This window comes from Cydia splendana, chromosome 1, assembly GCF_910591565.1.
Source record: "Cydia splendana chromosome 1, ilCydSple1.2, whole genome shotgun sequence".
Lineage (NCBI taxonomy): Eukaryota > Metazoa > Arthropoda > Insecta > Lepidoptera > Tortricidae > Cydia > Cydia splendana.
The window spans coordinates 4761673-4779812 of record NC_085960.1 but is presented as its reverse complement, the minus strand read 5'-3'; the positions used below and the strand labels follow the sequence as shown (position 1 = coordinate 4779812).

At 37.4% G+C, this 18140-nt stretch overlaps 1 protein-coding gene across 1 annotated transcript; it reads right to left on the bottom strand.

Annotated features, from left to right (window-relative positions):
* Positions 1 to 2787: 2787 nt before the first annotated feature.
* LOC134793685 (mitochondrial pyruvate carrier 2-like) lies at positions 2788 to 4941 on the bottom strand. Its single transcript, XM_063765371.1, has 3 exons — positions 4857 to 4941; positions 3695 to 3735; positions 2788 to 3012 (listed from the first exon to the last, which is right to left on the bottom strand). Exons 1-3 carry the CDS (start codon positions 4939 to 4941, stop codon positions 2788 to 2790), a joined length of 351 nt encoding a protein of 116 aa, XP_063621441.1.
* Between the last annotated feature and the right edge of the window lie 13199 nt (positions 4942 to 18140).

Genomic DNA, 18140 nt, shown 5'->3' with positions numbered 1-18140 from the left:
TGCTTTGGTAATTAATTTGGGATGTCCAGGAGTTTTATTGGTCGATCGTTGTGCGTGTTCTAGTGTTTTTCTTAGATTATTCAGGATGTAATCTAATTTCAACGGGTACTTACGTGATATTGTCTTGCTATTTATTAAGGGGATGTTGACATTGTTGACTACTTGAATGAATATGGAATGAGCAAACTAATGTTACAAATTGAACTTTAAGGAAATCTAATAAAATGATAAAATGGTACAAGAAGTAGGAGCTTTCCTTGGTGTACTAATAGAAGTCATAGATCACTTTACATTTTGTTCAAAAAGTGATTATGATGATACGTCTGGGAGGTCTAAGACATATCCCTTGACGGCGACATCCTGGCAGCTTAAGTTAAAAGGGTCTTTATTAACCACTACTCGCATGGGCGCGAGAGTGGAAGAAAAATCAAAAATGCTTTTTAACCCTTTACCAGGCTGACATTTCAAAACTGACAGTCGAATGTCAGTCTTACTCATCGAAAATAGACCACATGTTTGAAGTACCGTATGTGGGAAATATATATTCCTTAGCCTGGTAAAGGGTTAAAGTCCGTAGTTAGTCTATGTAGTTGCAAGCGATGGAGCGTCATCCGTAGATCAGAAATAAGCAAATAATTATAAACTGTGGCGCAACCATAGGTATTGCTAAAATCACCTTTACGTACACCAATATACGTATTATACATAGCTCTCGAGTTGCAATCGACGGAACGTCATCCTTGGAGCAGAAATAAGCGAATAATTATACACTCTGGGATACTGCGGAACCATGGGTGTCACTTCGACATATGGTACCTTAAGTAACTCGATAGCATTTTCTTTATATACATATTTATTTTTCATAAAACAGTAGATTTTATAAACTGCAAAACTTAGATGTATTGCTGCTAAAAGGGAAAATGATAAAAGTCAAGGTAAATTAAATGTGGGCACACAACTAATGTGACTTTTTGTGTTAAAGATTTTCTCTCTCTCTCTCTCTCTCTCTCTCTCTCTCTCTCTCTCTCTCTCTCTCTAACTCCAATTTCCATGTTCTACCGTCTGCACTTAGCTGGTTGTTTTAACATGTTGTCAATAATTGCTGTGTCAAACGTCAACCAAGCCAGCCGTACATTTATTTGAATCAGACCAGTAGGTTGCTATAGTCGCACCAATAAAAGTCTGCAGCGGATTTGATAGCACACGCAGTGTAAGTGTTATTTATACGTCATAATTTCATAGAAGTTTGACGTTTAAAATGACACTTGCACTGCGTGGGCTATCAAAATCGCTGCAGACTTTTTACGGTCTAACTCTAGTATTTCGAACTCCGTAGAACAATAATTCTAAGTCTACTTGTTTACTAAAGCTATGTACCACTCAGCAATAAAATTGTAGGTAGGTACCTATCTCTCAAATTATTACAAAGGATTATTTTCTAAATTTTCCGATTCATGAGCGCGGAAGGAAACTAGGAACCCAATTCAGATTAAACAAATTGTTACGGGTTTGAACTGGTTTCGATACGACCTTGACGAACCCTCACGCTGATTGGTGCATTCGAAATGAAGTGAAAGTTGTGTGTGAGATGCACACCATTCCAAGACTATCGTCAAAGCCGTATTCAAAACCATCACTTACTCAAACCATCACTTACTCCGTTGGCTCAGCGATCGAAAATGAGACTTGGCCTACGACACAAGACAGCGCCTCTTTACTCGGTCCTGTGCGACCTCTCGCCAATTGTTGACTCGAAGTTTGCGCAGATCCGCCTCCACCATGTCGCTCTAGTAATACTTGGGGCGTCCTATAGGACGTCCTCCTGCTCTTTTCACATTCCGATTTTCATCCATTCTCTCAAGAGGGCCCAACCAACGACAACAGACTCTGTGAGCTTTAGACTCCCCCATGATGTTAGGTTCAGCCGCTAGGTCTTCAATTTCACGGACTCAAAACCATAACGAATTGTTATATTATAATCCGGGTCCAGGAATGCGCTTGTAAAACTAGCTCACGACGCGACATGACGCAGCATAAATTGTGCATTCTTACCACGTCACTATTACAGGTGCCAAAAAGGTTAGCCCAAATGCAAGTGCTTGAACTAGGTGACACGGCGAATATGAAGTAGAACCAAAATAGAAAATTTAGTACTAATGGAATGGAAGAAGAACATGTTTATGCTAGCTTTGCTTGACCAGTAAATTCGTCTAATTTATTTATTGGTACCTTTTGCCTCGGTAAAATCTATTTAAACATCTAGCATCTATTTCTGTGTGCAAATATCCAATTTGAGTAGTTTATGAAGACGTTGATTTAACAAAAAGACATCTTCAGTATACCTAGTGCACGATTTAATAATATTATAATTATAACTTTATATTATAAATAGGTAAGTAAGTAAATATTCTTACTTGTTGTATGTTGTGTTGTTGTTCTTATTGTTATTTTGTATTTGAACTAACTGAAAAGATATTGAGAATGAAAATTTTATTAATTAATTAATTTAGTTACGCCAAGACACATCAATTTCCATCAGATTTCAGGTACCGTAAGGTCGGGGTACTTTAGCCCTTACAAGGTTACTTTGTCCACCCTTGAAAACCAATTTAATGAAATAATAAATTCTTAAAAACGCCACTAAACGCTTACAAAAAAATTGATTAATCATATAATGTAATTTTTAAGAATTTATCAAGTCAATAAAATAGGTTTTCATGGGTGAACAAAGTAACCTTGGGGAGCTAAAGTACCCTGATCTTACGGTAATTAAGAAACCCATACCTTTTACTTCTTCTCCAACGACTGCCTGTACTTGAAGGCCCTGCCGAGCTGATAGGCATTGATGGCAGCTACAAACATGTTCACAGCGAAAAGGCTGTAGTTCTTCGGGATGATGACGAGGGAGTAGCGGGACCAGATGAGCCCGGTGATGGCGAGCGACGTGGTCTGCGGTATGGAGAGCTTGTCGGCGGGACGGTTGATGTCGCCCAGACCGCCGATTACCAGGCCCTGGAATTAAAGTAACAGAAAAGAGATGTTTTTTGCCGTAAATTTTATTTTTGATACAATTTTTAGTCGCTGATTTCTTTCAAAAGGCAACTAATACTCATCGAAACAATTCTAACAAACCCAAACGGTTGCGTTAACAGAGTTCCTATGGCCATCTCCTGTGTCCATCATCAGATCTGGCGGCCTAGCCAAGGTGACAATCGCTTGCGCTTCGCTGTCGAATTGCTTTGTGTCTCTCTATCACTCTTCCATAAGTGTGACAGTGACAGTTGCGTTTTGTTCGCTATGGAGCGTTAGCGATTGGCATGTTGTCTACGGGGCCAGCTCGATGATACCGTAATATTGCATTGCCACATAATTATGTAACATTATAGCTTCAGTTAAATCGAATAATGGGAAGTGGGTAATATCATTCAGCTAGCAAGATTTGACCCGAACATAAAATCATTGCAAGTTAAAAATAAAAGCTTGTAAAAAGAACGTAGGGGGCGTAGCGGTTGCTAAACAATTAATGCTTAGAAATACCAGTGGCGGAACATTTATAATTTATAGAAATCGATTCTCACCATGTATTTTATAGATCTCGCAGTAAAAGCAAATATATGCAAGTGCAGCCAACGATTAATAAACTGCGTAGCGTATTGCATAACTATGTAGGAAATTTGTTTCATATTATACATACCCATTTGAATGCAGGAGCCCAAAAGAAAATCGTTTTTGGTCCTATAACAAAGAGATAGCTATAAAACCTTGAATAATTATTATGATAATTAATTATATTTGCACGCGACTGCGTCAAAATTATTTTTTTTAGAAATAAATTCCTAAATTCAATGTATAAAAAAAGTCTAATAGGTAATTTGGACCATTAAATGTTTGTCTGCCCAAATGTTAGAACAACCACAAACCAACATCATATCATAATTTAAATTTATAACATTCAAGAACATATTTTATCTATAGTCTAAAGACTCTAAAGTAAGGACGCTCAGCACGAATAATTACGTGTATTGACACGCCATTTCCTATCTCTATCACACGCACATATTCATATTGCTCTCCCGCTCGCACAGTAGCAGCGACCGCCGGCATCATCGGCGCGACAGCAATATAATTATGCGCATGCGACACACATAGGAAATATCATGTCAATGTACGAAATTCTTCGAGCTTATTAGCATACTTAGGGCGCGATTCGGGAAATGAATTAGAGATTCACTAGATATAAAATAGTAAAGATATGTGACGTTCCACGGCAAAAGGTACCTTATGGCGGCCGCAGTAATATTGGAGCGGCGTTAATAATAGCGTAAGCGCCAACCGCTAGTGAATCTCTAATTCATTTCCCGAATCGCGCCGTTATTACGTGTACGGTTGCGTTCGTGGCCCACAAATGGTCTCGCCGGAAGACCAGCGCTGACTTTCGGGTTAGCATTATGCTGCGGCGGGACCATTTCGTGGTAAAATATATACTTTATGTTTTAAATATTATTTTTGTAATACGTTTGTATGATAACAAAACTTCCGTGAGACACAGACATATTAAATATATTAAAAACGGGTCACTCACGTGAGTGACCCGTTTTTAATATATTTAATACGTTTGTATGAAATGTAGTTTTAGTTTGCCATGAATAAATTAAATTATTCTTATAAAAACTTGCCAATACAAATGCAATTTTGATACATATATCAAAATAAAGATTTAAATTAGAATGGAACGGGATACCTTTTTATAGGCCTCTGGGCGGCTAAAGGGTATGATAACAGTTTTGAATGATTCACGGTTAGTTTCACTACGGTTGGTATAAGTCTAGTAAAGGGTATGATTTCTTGAAACTTACCAGCTGGATGCTCCCAGAGTGGTCGTAGACTTCCCGGTACCAGTTTATCACATGCGCCAACAATACCTTGGTACAACTTGGACATATCTATTTATGTGAAGAGCTTGTACCTTTTAATAAAATGAAATCTACTTAAGAATGCAACACAATATTTTTTTGAGTTTAATCAGTTACACTTGTCTTGGGTTTGCACAATTCCGTCTACTCTTACCACATCATAATTTATTGCACTGAAGACTCAATTTATATCAAAAACTTACAGCAAAGTCAACCAGAAACTCTGTTTTCCTGTAATTCTTTCAGCAACTAAAATCTTGTAAACATTTTCAATAACAAATGTCAAACACACGCGTTTAGTTCACGACAAAGAAAAGATTTCAACAAAAGAGTTTATCAAGACCATTCAGAGCGTACAATACGAACTTTTTAAAAATATATGATAAGGTTAGCACATACATGCAAGTACTGAAAGATTTAAATATAGTTAAACTTGTATGCTTTACAAACTGCCTACTCAAAGTGAAATGATAAGTTTCAAGCCACGTTAATTCAATTTTAAGGGTAATTCGAGCCAAACTAACAAAGACATGAAATCCAAGATAGGGTAATCTGTCTGCCCCGGCCGTTATGGCGGGAGACAACCGTGCTATTCACAAAGATTACCACGTACAGATGTATTGCATAATTATTTTCCTTCGTATTTTTACGGAAACGTACGAACGTGTCTTGCTATTTCAGTTAGTCTCGGTACAAAAAGTACTGAGGTTGATTGAAGTAGCATGACAAATAGGGTAGACCGCGCGAATCGGATCATTTTTTGTTTGACGGTCAATAAATATTTTTTTTAAGGTGATACTGCTTTTATTAATATTCAGTTGGATAAATTGTTTATTAATGAACGAAATCCAAGGTTCAGACATAAAATAAAACTTAAATATGATTTATGAAAAATAAAATACAAAACCTCGTAAAAAATCCGATTCGCCTCATTTTAAGGGGTAAAACGGATCAAAAAAACTCTGTCATAAAATCTTAATTAATAATGGTTAACAATGTTAATCATATGATTAAGAATCACAAAGGTCAAATAATTGAGATCAACTATCATTGGTATTTTTAATGTTGCATTTGACCATTATTTTTATTCCTCCTTTCCAGTTAATTTTTTTATCACGCCACCTACAGAAAGTGCAACATAATATCACTCCTATATGCCACTATATATATTAACAATAAATCCAAAACATGACAATGGCCATTTACCAACAAAATCGAATAACTTAAATGAAAATAAACAAAAACTGTAAACTTTTGCAAACCAAAACATGAAAAATCACACATATCCGATTCACCCCATATGAGAAAATTAGTTGTTCGTAACAAAAGACTCTACGTAGGGACAGCGGTCTCGTTAAAACCTTATTAGCAGCTGTAGTCATATTTTTTCCCGACCATTCCCCCTGATACCTCTTCTTTTTATACGTACGCACCATCTAAAACATGCGAACATAAAATAAGCCAAAAAAACGTCCAAAAACCTTGTTTTCTAATGTGATCCGAATCGCCCCTAATCAGATGATCCGAATAACCCCATATCATATGTTTGAATTATTTTCGTGTAACGGAAATATACCTTTAAATACAATAAAAACAAAATCAAATCAGGAAACACTATGCGCCATTAACAATAAGTAACAACAATTACAAACCTTTAGCCTTTTGCGTTTACTTTTATCACGGACTGTATTTGCACATTTTTTACATCGGCGGTAAAATCACAATACACCTGTACGAGCGACTGATCGGGAAGTGTCACCGTGAGCGACGCATGAGTCTTTTACAATGACAGTAACTGTGGCGTCATGCGTTAGGAACAGAGCAAACGCGGGACGCTGATTGACTGGCTGTAACTAACCGTGATCTTTCAAATTTTACAGAAATGCTTATTTTGATCCGATTTCCCCAGTGATCCGATTCGCCTCGGTCTACCCTACGAACGTTTCCGAGAAAATACGAAGGAAAATAATTATGCACTACATCTGTACAGGTCTACTTAAGTGGTATGGTTATTGAAAATGTATCATACGATTACACACTGTGGGCCACAATGGGCTTTCAACGCTTAAACTCAATTCTTCCCTTCTCTTTGAAAGTGGCCCTTGAAACGCACGCTGCTTTGCTCGCAGCTCGTGCATTTTGTTTTTCAAGGTAGACTATTTCGTACAAATCGACTCAGTACAACCCAAGTACAATCAGTACTAAAATGAATAAGCAAGAAAAACTATTCGCCTCTTTCAAATTAACACTGTTAGAAAGTGAGTGTTATAGTCAGACCGTAAAAAGTCTGCAGCGATTTTGATAGCCCACGCAGTGCAAGTGTCATTTTAAACGTCAAACTTCTATGAAATTATGACGTATACATAACACTTACACTGCGTGGGCTATCAAATCCGCTGCAGACTTTGTTTGGTGCGACTTTAGTTACATTTCGCACGTGACATGTGTCGCTCATTTGTTATACGGTCACCTTACCACCACTAGTAATGACGTTACCTTTTTAGTAATGTCATAATATTATGACATTACTAAAAAGGTAACCATATGGTCATAAATGTCATAATTCATTACTGTAGAGTCTGTGCGGAAAGAGAAGAGTCGTAAATGTGATTGGGATGAAGCAATTAGGTACGGCAAGTTTACTAATAATATTTATATTTAAATTTTCATTAGGAATATCTAGTCAGATTATAGTCCAACAGGCCAACCTATCGTCTTTACGAATCTCAGGGTCAAGTTACACTAGAAATTTGATATCACATAAGTACATTGTATAGTCATGCTCTGTGATTGTTATGCCATTTAGGGTTCTACCTTAATTGGATATTCCATAGCGTTATTATGGTTAACCATTTTAGCTAGGACCCTAAATGGCGTAACAATCGCGGAGCGTGTCGTGAAACTCGTGAATGGACCCAGGACTGCGGTTGAAATGGACTGTAACCTAGGTAACGGTTAGATCTGCGGAAACTTGCAATAGCTTTATCTGTCGTGTAAGGTAACAAAAACTGCCAAGTTACAAGCGCTAATATCGTGGAATGGTTGGAACATTTACGCCACAATGTGGCCTGATGCATGGAGTAAAATATAGATACCTAGTACAAGGACTTTACTTTTAGATTCATGATGGAAGTTATGTCCTAATTACTCGTAGAACTCCGTTCACACTCATTTTGTGTCTTTCTCCGGGATGATTCTGTTGAAATTAGCTCAACAGTTGCTTTCTTGTAAGGGGACGTTACCGCTACTTTCAAGGGAAGGCGACGAAAGCCTATACAGAAATAGACTACATTTAACGGTCTAGATGGAACGTCCTTTTTGAATATCAGGACCATGGTATAACATAATGTTATTGAGTGGTGTAACGGAGGTTTGAGTTAGGTTAGAATCTTCTGTTTAATTTTTTCCTCATTTCATTATTAGATGGATAAAAAATAATCATATTAAAGGCCTGTGCACACCGGCTTGCGTGTGCGTGATGTGCACGTGCGCGTGCGCTAAAATGGAGCTGCACACGGACACGTCACGCAAGCGGTGTGCCGTCTCTCATAAGGATCTGTATACTACAACGCTGCACGCGCACGTGCACGTCGCGCACACGCAGCCGGTGTGCACAGACCTTAAACAACACTAAACTACCCGAAATTCGTGAATAATGTCGTGTAGTTTAGTGTTGTTTACTTATATCTCCTACCTCCCACTATTAACCTATGTAACTTAAAACACAAGCGAGTTCACAATGAGTGCATTCCCGCAGTACCACTTCAAACTAACACAAGAAACTGTTCAAAGTTGCACGACGTTGCGGTTTTCGCCGCGTTGTTTCATTAAACAAACATGCACAAACTGATTTATCCGAGGAGCATGTTAATTCAATCGAGAATCGTATGGTGCGCTTTGCATAACGAAGATAAGTTAGTTGAGTCTTTCTTCATTCTACAGTTTGTCGAAGCTCATTAGCTCAGATCTAAGTCCCTTGACACACTTAGTTACCGTAAAATGGGGTGAGTTGAGACAAATCCGAAGGTCAAACCTCAATAAAAGTTAATTTTTATATGTGGCATGTTCATTTATATACTTGAAAAGTATTTCGGTAGTATGAACTTTAGTTATTCAATGATAATCTGTCGTTTCATTTCATAAATTCAACGACAAACACAAAATAGTAACAAATCACAGCTCACCCCGTAGTCGGGGTTAGGGGGGATAGGAATTGAGTGAGATGGGACAATTGCTAGAATTGACACAATGATACAATAGCTTGACTTCTCGAGATAATAAAGTATTTACAATGTGATAACTCTGGTCTAAAAATACCATCTCACCCCTATCATCCCTCCTCACCCCATTCAAAACCCAACTGCCCTCGTAATCCCAACTCACCTCATTTTACGGTAGATGGAAATGTGCAGATATTACTTTGGCGAAGAAATATCGTGCTATGACTAAAGGTGATAGTCCATTTCCAACGACAGCAGCACTACCATTCATTTTACTATGAAAATTGACAATAACACCGACGCGTTCTTACTAGTAGTGCAGCTGCGGTCAGAAATGGAATGTTACCCTAATCGTGACATTTGGATGGCAACCGCAGCTGTATTACGCAGTACAGCGTTTAGCATTAAGATTTCGTTGGAATATAGAAACGACAAGTTTTCCCAACCACTGAATTTATAGCGTAAAATAACAATACCTAGGCCGCGCCGCAGAATTGTCAAACTCCTCCTGGCTTTGCTGATATAAAAATCACATTGTATACCCACAACAGCATAGACCCGCCACAGATAAATAACCCAGGCGCACCAAAGGAACCGGTCCAAATCATAACTAAATCAAATTTTGAGCATCCATCGGAGTACCGAAATCCGATACGGTTACGCGACGACGTGCCGCGGGTACCGATCGGACCGGAGACGTGGAGAACTACAAAACTTATGAGATAAATAGAATTAGCGGTACCTACTACTGTTGGGTTATGTTTTGTTTGTAAGACGTGGCGGTGTGGGGATTTAATTAATTTGTTTTAGTAATTTGTAACGAAGGCTTATGCTCATACTCGTACAGTCGACGCCAAAAATATGTTTACACTTTTGCACCTTACTGCTTTGTAATAAGGCGAAAAATGTAAACCTATTTTTGACGTCGACTGTACCTACACAGATTGCGCTTTGGAACGTTTTTCAACCGTCTATCTATCATACTCAAAGCTAAGCAATATCATAGCAAGCAAAGTTATCAGACTCCTAACACACTAGACCAAGAAAAGTATGCAACAATTTTGATAGCACATGCAGTGCAAGTGTTATTTTAACGTCAAAATTCTATGAAATTATGACGTATAAATAACACTTGCTGCGTGTGCTAATAAAATCGTAGCTGACTTTTCTTGGTTTAACTCTATTAGGCATACCTATCTAAATTATCTAATACAAATACATATTATCATCCTAAAGGTGCTGTTCTGCAGTATTGTGGCGCGACGTTGCTGCCGACTGCAATATTGTCAAAATTATAATACTAAGTGGCCCATCAAAATTGGCAAACCCTTTTTAAACCCATTCTTAAAGGGGCCCATTAACAGTCCGCCGGACGGTATCGGCCTGTCAGTTAGAACAAAATTTTGACAGTTCCGAACAACTGCCAGGCCGATACCGTCCGGCGGACTGTTAATCAGTGGGCCCCTTTAGTATCTGATTGAGCTGAAATATGGCATACATAGCGACACAATTTCGGTGACGATATAATCGCGGGCGAGCTTCATAGTTTGTACTAAAAGCAAGACTCTTAACTGCATATTGAACCTTAATTCTTTGCAATAAGGTTCAGGGTTAGTTAAGATGAAAGTTTTTTACACAATTAGATGTATTTTAACCACAGCTATATCACTTCGTTTAATTTTTTTCGAACTTTAAACCAAAGACCGTTACCGGTATAACTAAGAATCTAAATATCTCAAAGCTTTCATATTATTTCTTTGATATTATAGAATAGTATTTAGGTAAGGATAGTTGATCAGATTAGCTAAATCAAGTGCAAAAATATACATAAAGAACCAAGATACCGAAATTGAATACCGGTTAATTTGTATGAAAAATATACCGGTATTCGGTCCCTGCTTTAAACTATTATAAAATTTAGTAGGTAGCATTCAAAAAAGTGTATGGAATTAGTATTTCGCACCTTATTTTTATAATTACGAAAAAAAAAACGAAAATAGTCAAACAAATGAGCATAGCTATGGTTAATATCCCGTGGAACTCCCTAGTATCCCACGTGTGATATTAGCTGAATTTGGGTCGTAGCGACTCAGTATCAGACGTGTGTTACTAGTGTTACTACAGATCAATGTGGGTCAAATTGCTTTGCATTTGTTGTATGGTGGTCGTTCAATGGGATATACATCAAATTGCGTAAAATATTTTCCATAACGTCAAGATCCTAAAGGTTGTAACAATGGGGGTGACATCATCAAATATTATAAAACCCTTTTATTAAATAAAAATGAAAAAAAATCCATAGAGGAATGGGAACTAATACGTTTGTGTGGACAAGCGGTCGTCCACTATCAACAGAATACAGTATGAACAACGCCTGTTAACTGAATTGATATTTACAGTTCAATCAACAAGCCAGCCTCCACGATAACAGAACGGTCAGTCGAAGTCAGCTTCGATGGGAATCGAATTAGAATCGATTCAGTGCAACACATCGATTGTCTGAGTCGACTCGGACAGAAACGGCGATTGGGCAGTGGCACGATTAGGCGATGACGGGTGACCATTCTTCAATAATGAATATCTTGAGTTATACATATTAAAATTATTGAATTTAACTGATTATCCTGCCCGCAGTACCCGTCGCGCACTCGACCAGTAAAGGAGTCGGTGCTCCAAGAAAAGAAGAAGAAGAATCTTCGAAAATTGTATTATGAAATAAATAAATCTATCTATAATAATGCAAGAGGCCCGATGGCATAACCCTCATTCCATGGAAAATGGGGCGGTCGCTTATCTGGGATGCCACATGTGTGGACACCCTAGCGCCATCCCATCTAGCCGCCACGTCACTAAAGGCTGGCGGAGCGGCGGCAGAGGCTGAAGCCCTAAAACGCCGCAAATATATTTGCGGCGTTTGCGGTAGAGACCGGAAATAAAAAAAAAATACTGGAGACCTCGGCTGACCCTAGGGCTGGCTCATTTCTAGGCCAACGAATAGGCATAGCCATCCAACGGGGTAATGTAGCCAGCCTCATGGGCACCCTTCCGCAGGGCACAGACTTGGGGGACCTTTTATAGGTGGGTATTTTTTCTATTGTTGTTTAATTTTGAAGTAGGTTTATTTTAATGGTAGTTTAGTTTTGTAGGTAGTTTTAATTTTAGGTTACATTTATGTTATACATTGTGAAATAAAGACTCCATGAAAAACAGTAGGACAAAGTGCCGAATGCTTTATATTATCTGTATATTGTCATCACAGATCAGAGACGAGACCCAAATAAACTCAAACGCCAACTTAAAACCTGAGAAAAATTAAAAATGCGCTCTTGAAAAATAAAATCCACCAAGTATGATTAAAGAAAGCCGTTGTATTAAACTTGAACCGTAACTCATTCTAATACCATTTCAAAAGTGAGTCAGTAAATATAAAAATATAAACCCACCACATTTCAAGCGATAAACCAATAAAGTATATACGAAACCGGTACGTCGATACTACCTTACTCCTTTAAAATACTCGAATAAGGATTGAGTCGAGAAAATGTACCGCAAATACGGTATCGGAGTTAACAGTTTATTGGGAACGTGTTCGCGGGACAAATACGGTTTTCTGGTACGTGACTCCACCGCTTTAAAACCGTCCGCTGTACTCGATAGAGAAAATATTATTTTTCATTGTCTAAGAATAAGTGAGGATACTTTCGTAATGTGTTCTAATACTGATACAGTTTAAGAGGAATTGTTACTAAGCTTTTCGCAACGATAAAAAGAAATTGAAGTTAAGAAATGAGTAAAGGAATGCAATAACGCTGTAAAATATTATTTTCTTGGATCAGCACTCGTTTTCGGTCAGATAATGAAGCGTGGAAATCATAAGAAGAGGAAGTAAATTATTTTATGCCTGTAAAGAACATATTACTAACAAATATTGTTGGACTTCCGGTTTAGCTTCATAGTGGCGATAGCGTTTGGTGAATATATTTTTTTTTACTCATTACTACTACTACCATTAAACTCTAAAGAGAACCATAAAATATTGTTATTATGACACCAATAAATTTAATCAAACTGTCCGTAACAAATATAAATCCTCCATTAAACCTTAATATAAAAGCGTTTATTAAAAAGGCCCGTTATTAATTCTTCCAGCGGTTAATTTCTACTAAACTAGGATTTCTATACCATCATACATTTAACTCCAGTTTTATTTACTTAGTTTTACAGACTTATAAATACGTACCTATATAATAATATTAATTATGCTGGTGATTAAAATTTTCCCTGTATAATACTGTCGATCGAACAATGTAGGCATATTTTATATATTTTACGGTACGTAGTACTATTATTTATTCTGTGGCGCTAGTGAGACAGGACTATTTTAATCAAATACCTTTTTTTAATTATGTTAGTCTACTATCCACTTAAGGATTTCATTCCTCGGAGCAAATGGGAACTGCCCGGGAAGACGCATGGAAGCAACATTAGCAACAAAATACATCTTGTCCTTAATTCCAATGATCATTTACCCACTAGATGGAGCATAAAAGTCAAAAAGTTCGGCAAACCCGTCTTTTCTGTGGACACTGCGAAAGTTAACGATTTGGATACCTACATTTCTCTTTTATTTTACAACTTTAATGAAATAGAAGGCTAAAGCCTGTGTGGATAAAGGACGAAAATTTGGCTTTAAACTTCGTTCATTTTATGATATCCAAATGAAAGTTGCATTTCCTTAAGTAGTTACCTACCTTAACTCACGCTAAAAAAGTTTTTGACCCATATTAAGACTAGCGGTCACTACCTAGTACCTACCCATTGGCACTCACATACTAATTTAGTACAAAAGTAAGTGAGCAATACCGCTTAATTTTAGTTACGTACGTACACGTTTACGACGACTCGAACTTAAGAATAAATTAATATTTATTTGATTATTTTGACATCACTTCTCTGTAAGTACCTACATCTTGAAATAATTTGTAATAAATAACAAATAAAGGTGAATCAAAACAGTTATAGGTATCAAGCAACACCAAATTTATTTCACGTGAGGGCAAACGACTAACGTATAGGATAGGATACACCTTATGCGGCTGAACGGGATGGACGTATGACTGTTTATAGTATAGTATATTATGATGAATGATGCCTGCTCACTTTCAGTGGTGCCCTCATTTTCAATATTTTGTTCTCGGAAAAATTTTACAACTTACACTACGTTATACACGTAATGTAAGCTATAAAAACTTACCAAATATTAAAAAAAAAAACACGTAGACTTTTGGAAGGCACTACAATAGTTGAAGGAAGTTAGACATTTTTTCATGTAGAAATATCGCGAATTCTGTAACTTTGAGAAACCTTTTCACATACACCCTTTGCACAGTCTATGAGAGGTAGTCTGCCTTAATTCAGACTAATTGCCCTAGCAAAGAATGCTCGGGCTGCATGCCAATGTCTTGTTATACTTAAGAGGAAAGGGGACGACCGGATCTCCATACAAACGTAGTCCCCATTTTCCTCCCTAGATATTAACATTATAGAAAATAATTTTACACAATTAGATTTATAATATCCACAGCTGTACCCCTTCATTTGATTTTTTATTAATTCTGAGAATTAAACGGAGCTTTTAATTTTTTTATATGGAATTTGCTTTTCGTTCCCAACTCTTATAATAAATTGTGTTAGTTAATATACATACAATAAATTGTGAAAAAATATTTTTTAATATAATTTCAATACCCATGGAGGAAAATGGGGTACGTTTGTACGGAGTAGTAGTCGTCCACTATCGTCTTAATTCCTAATGAGATTCATCTAATGCCTTGCACACCTGCGTAATGGGCGTGTGTGTCTTAATTAACGTGTAGAGGGTAATTAGATATATTGTCATTACGTACAACGACCAATTAGTGTTTCACATACATTCTATTTCCTGGGAAAATAGCTAATCACTACTTAGTCGTTAGGTGTTTTATGCGGAAAAGGAAACTTTATTTATTTATTGGTAATATTAATTACGATTAGAATATTGAATATTTTACAAAATATGATATGAAAGTCGCTTTTCATACCATATTTTGGTGGATGTACTTTTTCTTACATATTTTATTTAGAAATAAAGTTTGGAGAGTATAATTGAGAAATGTTATTTATTGAATAACATCCTAAAATTTGCACTTTAAAGAACCATTTTTAAGGTTTCGTAACCAAAGGGTAAACGGGACTCTATTACTAAGGCTCGACTGTCCATCTGTATATCCGTCAGTCTGTCACCAGGCTGCAATTGTCTTGCAATTCTCATAAACCGTGATAGCTAGACAGTTGACAATTTCACAGATGAAGTGTTTCTGTTGCCGCTATAACAACAAATACTAAAAACAGAATAAAATAAATATTTAAGCGGGGCTCCCATACAACAAACGTGATTTATTTGCCGTTTTTTGCGTAATGGTACGGAATCCTTCGTGCGCGAGTCTCGCACTTGGCCGGTTTTTTCTTTTGTCTAATCCGATCTAGAATGGAGCATATCTTATTATAAGAGTTCCTAACACGAAAGTAGGCTAGAAAAGTTAATAACGCGCTATTCAAGGAGCACGCAAGTTTCACCATGGATTATTTTCCGATTATAGTCCTTTATTAAACAACAAAGGTGCTCCTAAATACTGTTTCATTGGAACAACTAGACAATGGCTGAACGAATAAAGTTATTATAATGATCCTAATAGGCAAGTTTATAATATAAAAAAAAATATATATATATTGTTGAAGCTCTTCGTTATCGATTATTAAAATAAATAAAAAAACAATAAATGACAAATTTTTTTAATTCTTAATGTTTTTTGTGTATTTTAGGTACTTTAATAATTACAATAAATTATATTTTTTTTATCTAATACAGGTGGCCCGGTCTCGAAAATGGTGTTAACAACTTTGACAAAGAATTTTCAAGAGGATTATGGCTTAGAATTTGTTGTTTAAGTTTGCTTTCGAAAATACAGTTTAACTCATCCTCGGACAAATCAATTTTATTTCACATTTCCTTTATCGGGTTTAACTGTGTCATTCTCATTTGTGCGTCTGAACTCCATTAATTAATAGGTACGACATAGTAAATGTATGAAAAGTTTGACGGAGTTCAGCCTGATCGCAGTCAAATATTTTGAGAACGACTTATTATTGGATATATGGAAGCTTATTATGGTTATTATGTTGTAACAGTAGGGACTATATATAATGGGTTAAATGCATGAAAAATATTTTGCAACGTTTGTTCAATTAACAACACGAAATTAAACCAAAAATGTGTAAATTCTATAATTTTTGTAACATTTTTGTAAAGATATTGAGAAGATCAAATAAAATTGTGATGCTTTTAATTCCCACTTTGCGAGTTTGCAGTACCGTTAAAGGTGAAAGAAAATATTAAGACTATAAATTAGTCCATTGTGATCCTAAGAGCTGATCCATTATCCCCAGCCCATTGTCTCACGGTGCCCTATTCAGATTTAAAATTAACGTATTACGGTTATGATCTGGCTTTGAACTATACCTTAAAGATTGCTCTCGCTGATTGGTGCATAAGATAGTCATAGTCATTAAGGTCCACAGAACAGCTAATTTTCTAATGACATAGCATAGTCGCGCTACCCCCTCTGCCACGCATACGGTAGATTTACTCGATTTTCGAGTCACGCCTATATTACTTACTTCAGTCGGTGGACCGGGCTCGGAAAATTAAGGTTGGTACTGTTGCTCGACGCGGTCCCAGTACATGTCATCTTGAAACTTAAGTCATTATCAATAGAGGTGACAGCAAAGTGTCATCTATTGGGCATTAGCATGTCGAGCACTAGTATCACCACCTTACCTGGTCTGTGTTAAGGCCGTATCAAAGCCATGATGGCTCCTCTACACGATGGGCCAGCGCCGGCCACTCCAAGGGACGCAGCCATGCGGTAGAATGAGATAGCAATATCACTTGCTCCCTCTAACGCATAAATGCGTCCCTTGGAGTGGCCGGCGCTGGCCCATCGTGTAGAGGAGCCATGAGGTGCGTTCTAGCGCGCGAAGCGCGAGTGCATACTTGAAGTCGCTCATGCTAGCAGGTCTGGTCAAAACTATAACTAGTTCTTAAATTCGAGTCGTGCTCAGGGTAATTAGTGCTTTATCATGCCCACGCTAATCTAAATATAGGAAAGGTTTGTGACCTCTAGTTGTCTCTTGTCTCAAGGACTCTAATATTCTAGTATCATCATCTTCCTCGCGTTGTCCCGGCATCTTTCCACGGCTCATGGGAGCCTGGGGTCCGCTTGGCAACTAATCCCAAGAAAACGCATAGGCACCAGTTTTTACGAAAGCGACTGCCATCTGACCTTCCAACCCAGAGGGTAAACTAGGCTTTATTGGGATTAGTCCGGTTTCCTCACGATGTTTTCCTTCAGCGAAAAGCGACTGGTAAATATCAAATGATATTTCGTACATAACTTCCGAAAAACTCATTGGTACGAGCCAGGGTTTGAACCCGCGACCTCCATATACCAGTATATTCTAAAATGTAATCACCCACGGTACCTTTCTCCTGAATACAGCCTTTCGTATTTTGAAGTCTGCTAACCATACGTTTTGGTACATTCATGCGGCTGTTAGCGATACCTATAAAGCTCAAAAGTGGTCACGTTTTTTAGGGTTCCGTACCTAAAGGGTAAAAACGGGACCCTATTACTAAGACTTCGCTGTCCGTCCGTCTGTCGTTTGTCTGTCTGTCACTAGGCTGTATCTCATGAACCGTGATAGCTAGGCAGTTGTAATTTTCACAAATGATGTATGTATTTCTGTTGCCGCTATAACAACAAATACTAAAAACAGAATATAATAAATATTTAAGTAGGGCTCCCATACAACAACAGTGATTTTTTCCACCAACCGCAACCTTCGTGCGCGAGTCCAACTCGCACTTGGCCGGTTTTTTTAAATGTTATTGTCTGCCTCTTTCGCAATC

Coding starts and splice junctions, on each gene's coding strand:
- LOC134793685 (XM_063765371.1), bottom strand. CDS start 4,941: ATGTCCAAGTTGTACCAAGGTATTGTTGGCGCATGTGATAAACTGGTA. Junction 3,736..4,856: donor ACTCTGGGAGCATCCAGCTG/GTAAGTTTCAAG, acceptor TCTTTGTTATAG/GACCAAAAACGATTTTCTTT. Junction 3,013..3,694: donor GGGCTCCTGCATTCAAATGG/GTATGTATAATA, acceptor CTTTAATTCCAG/GGCCTGGTAATCGGCGGTCT.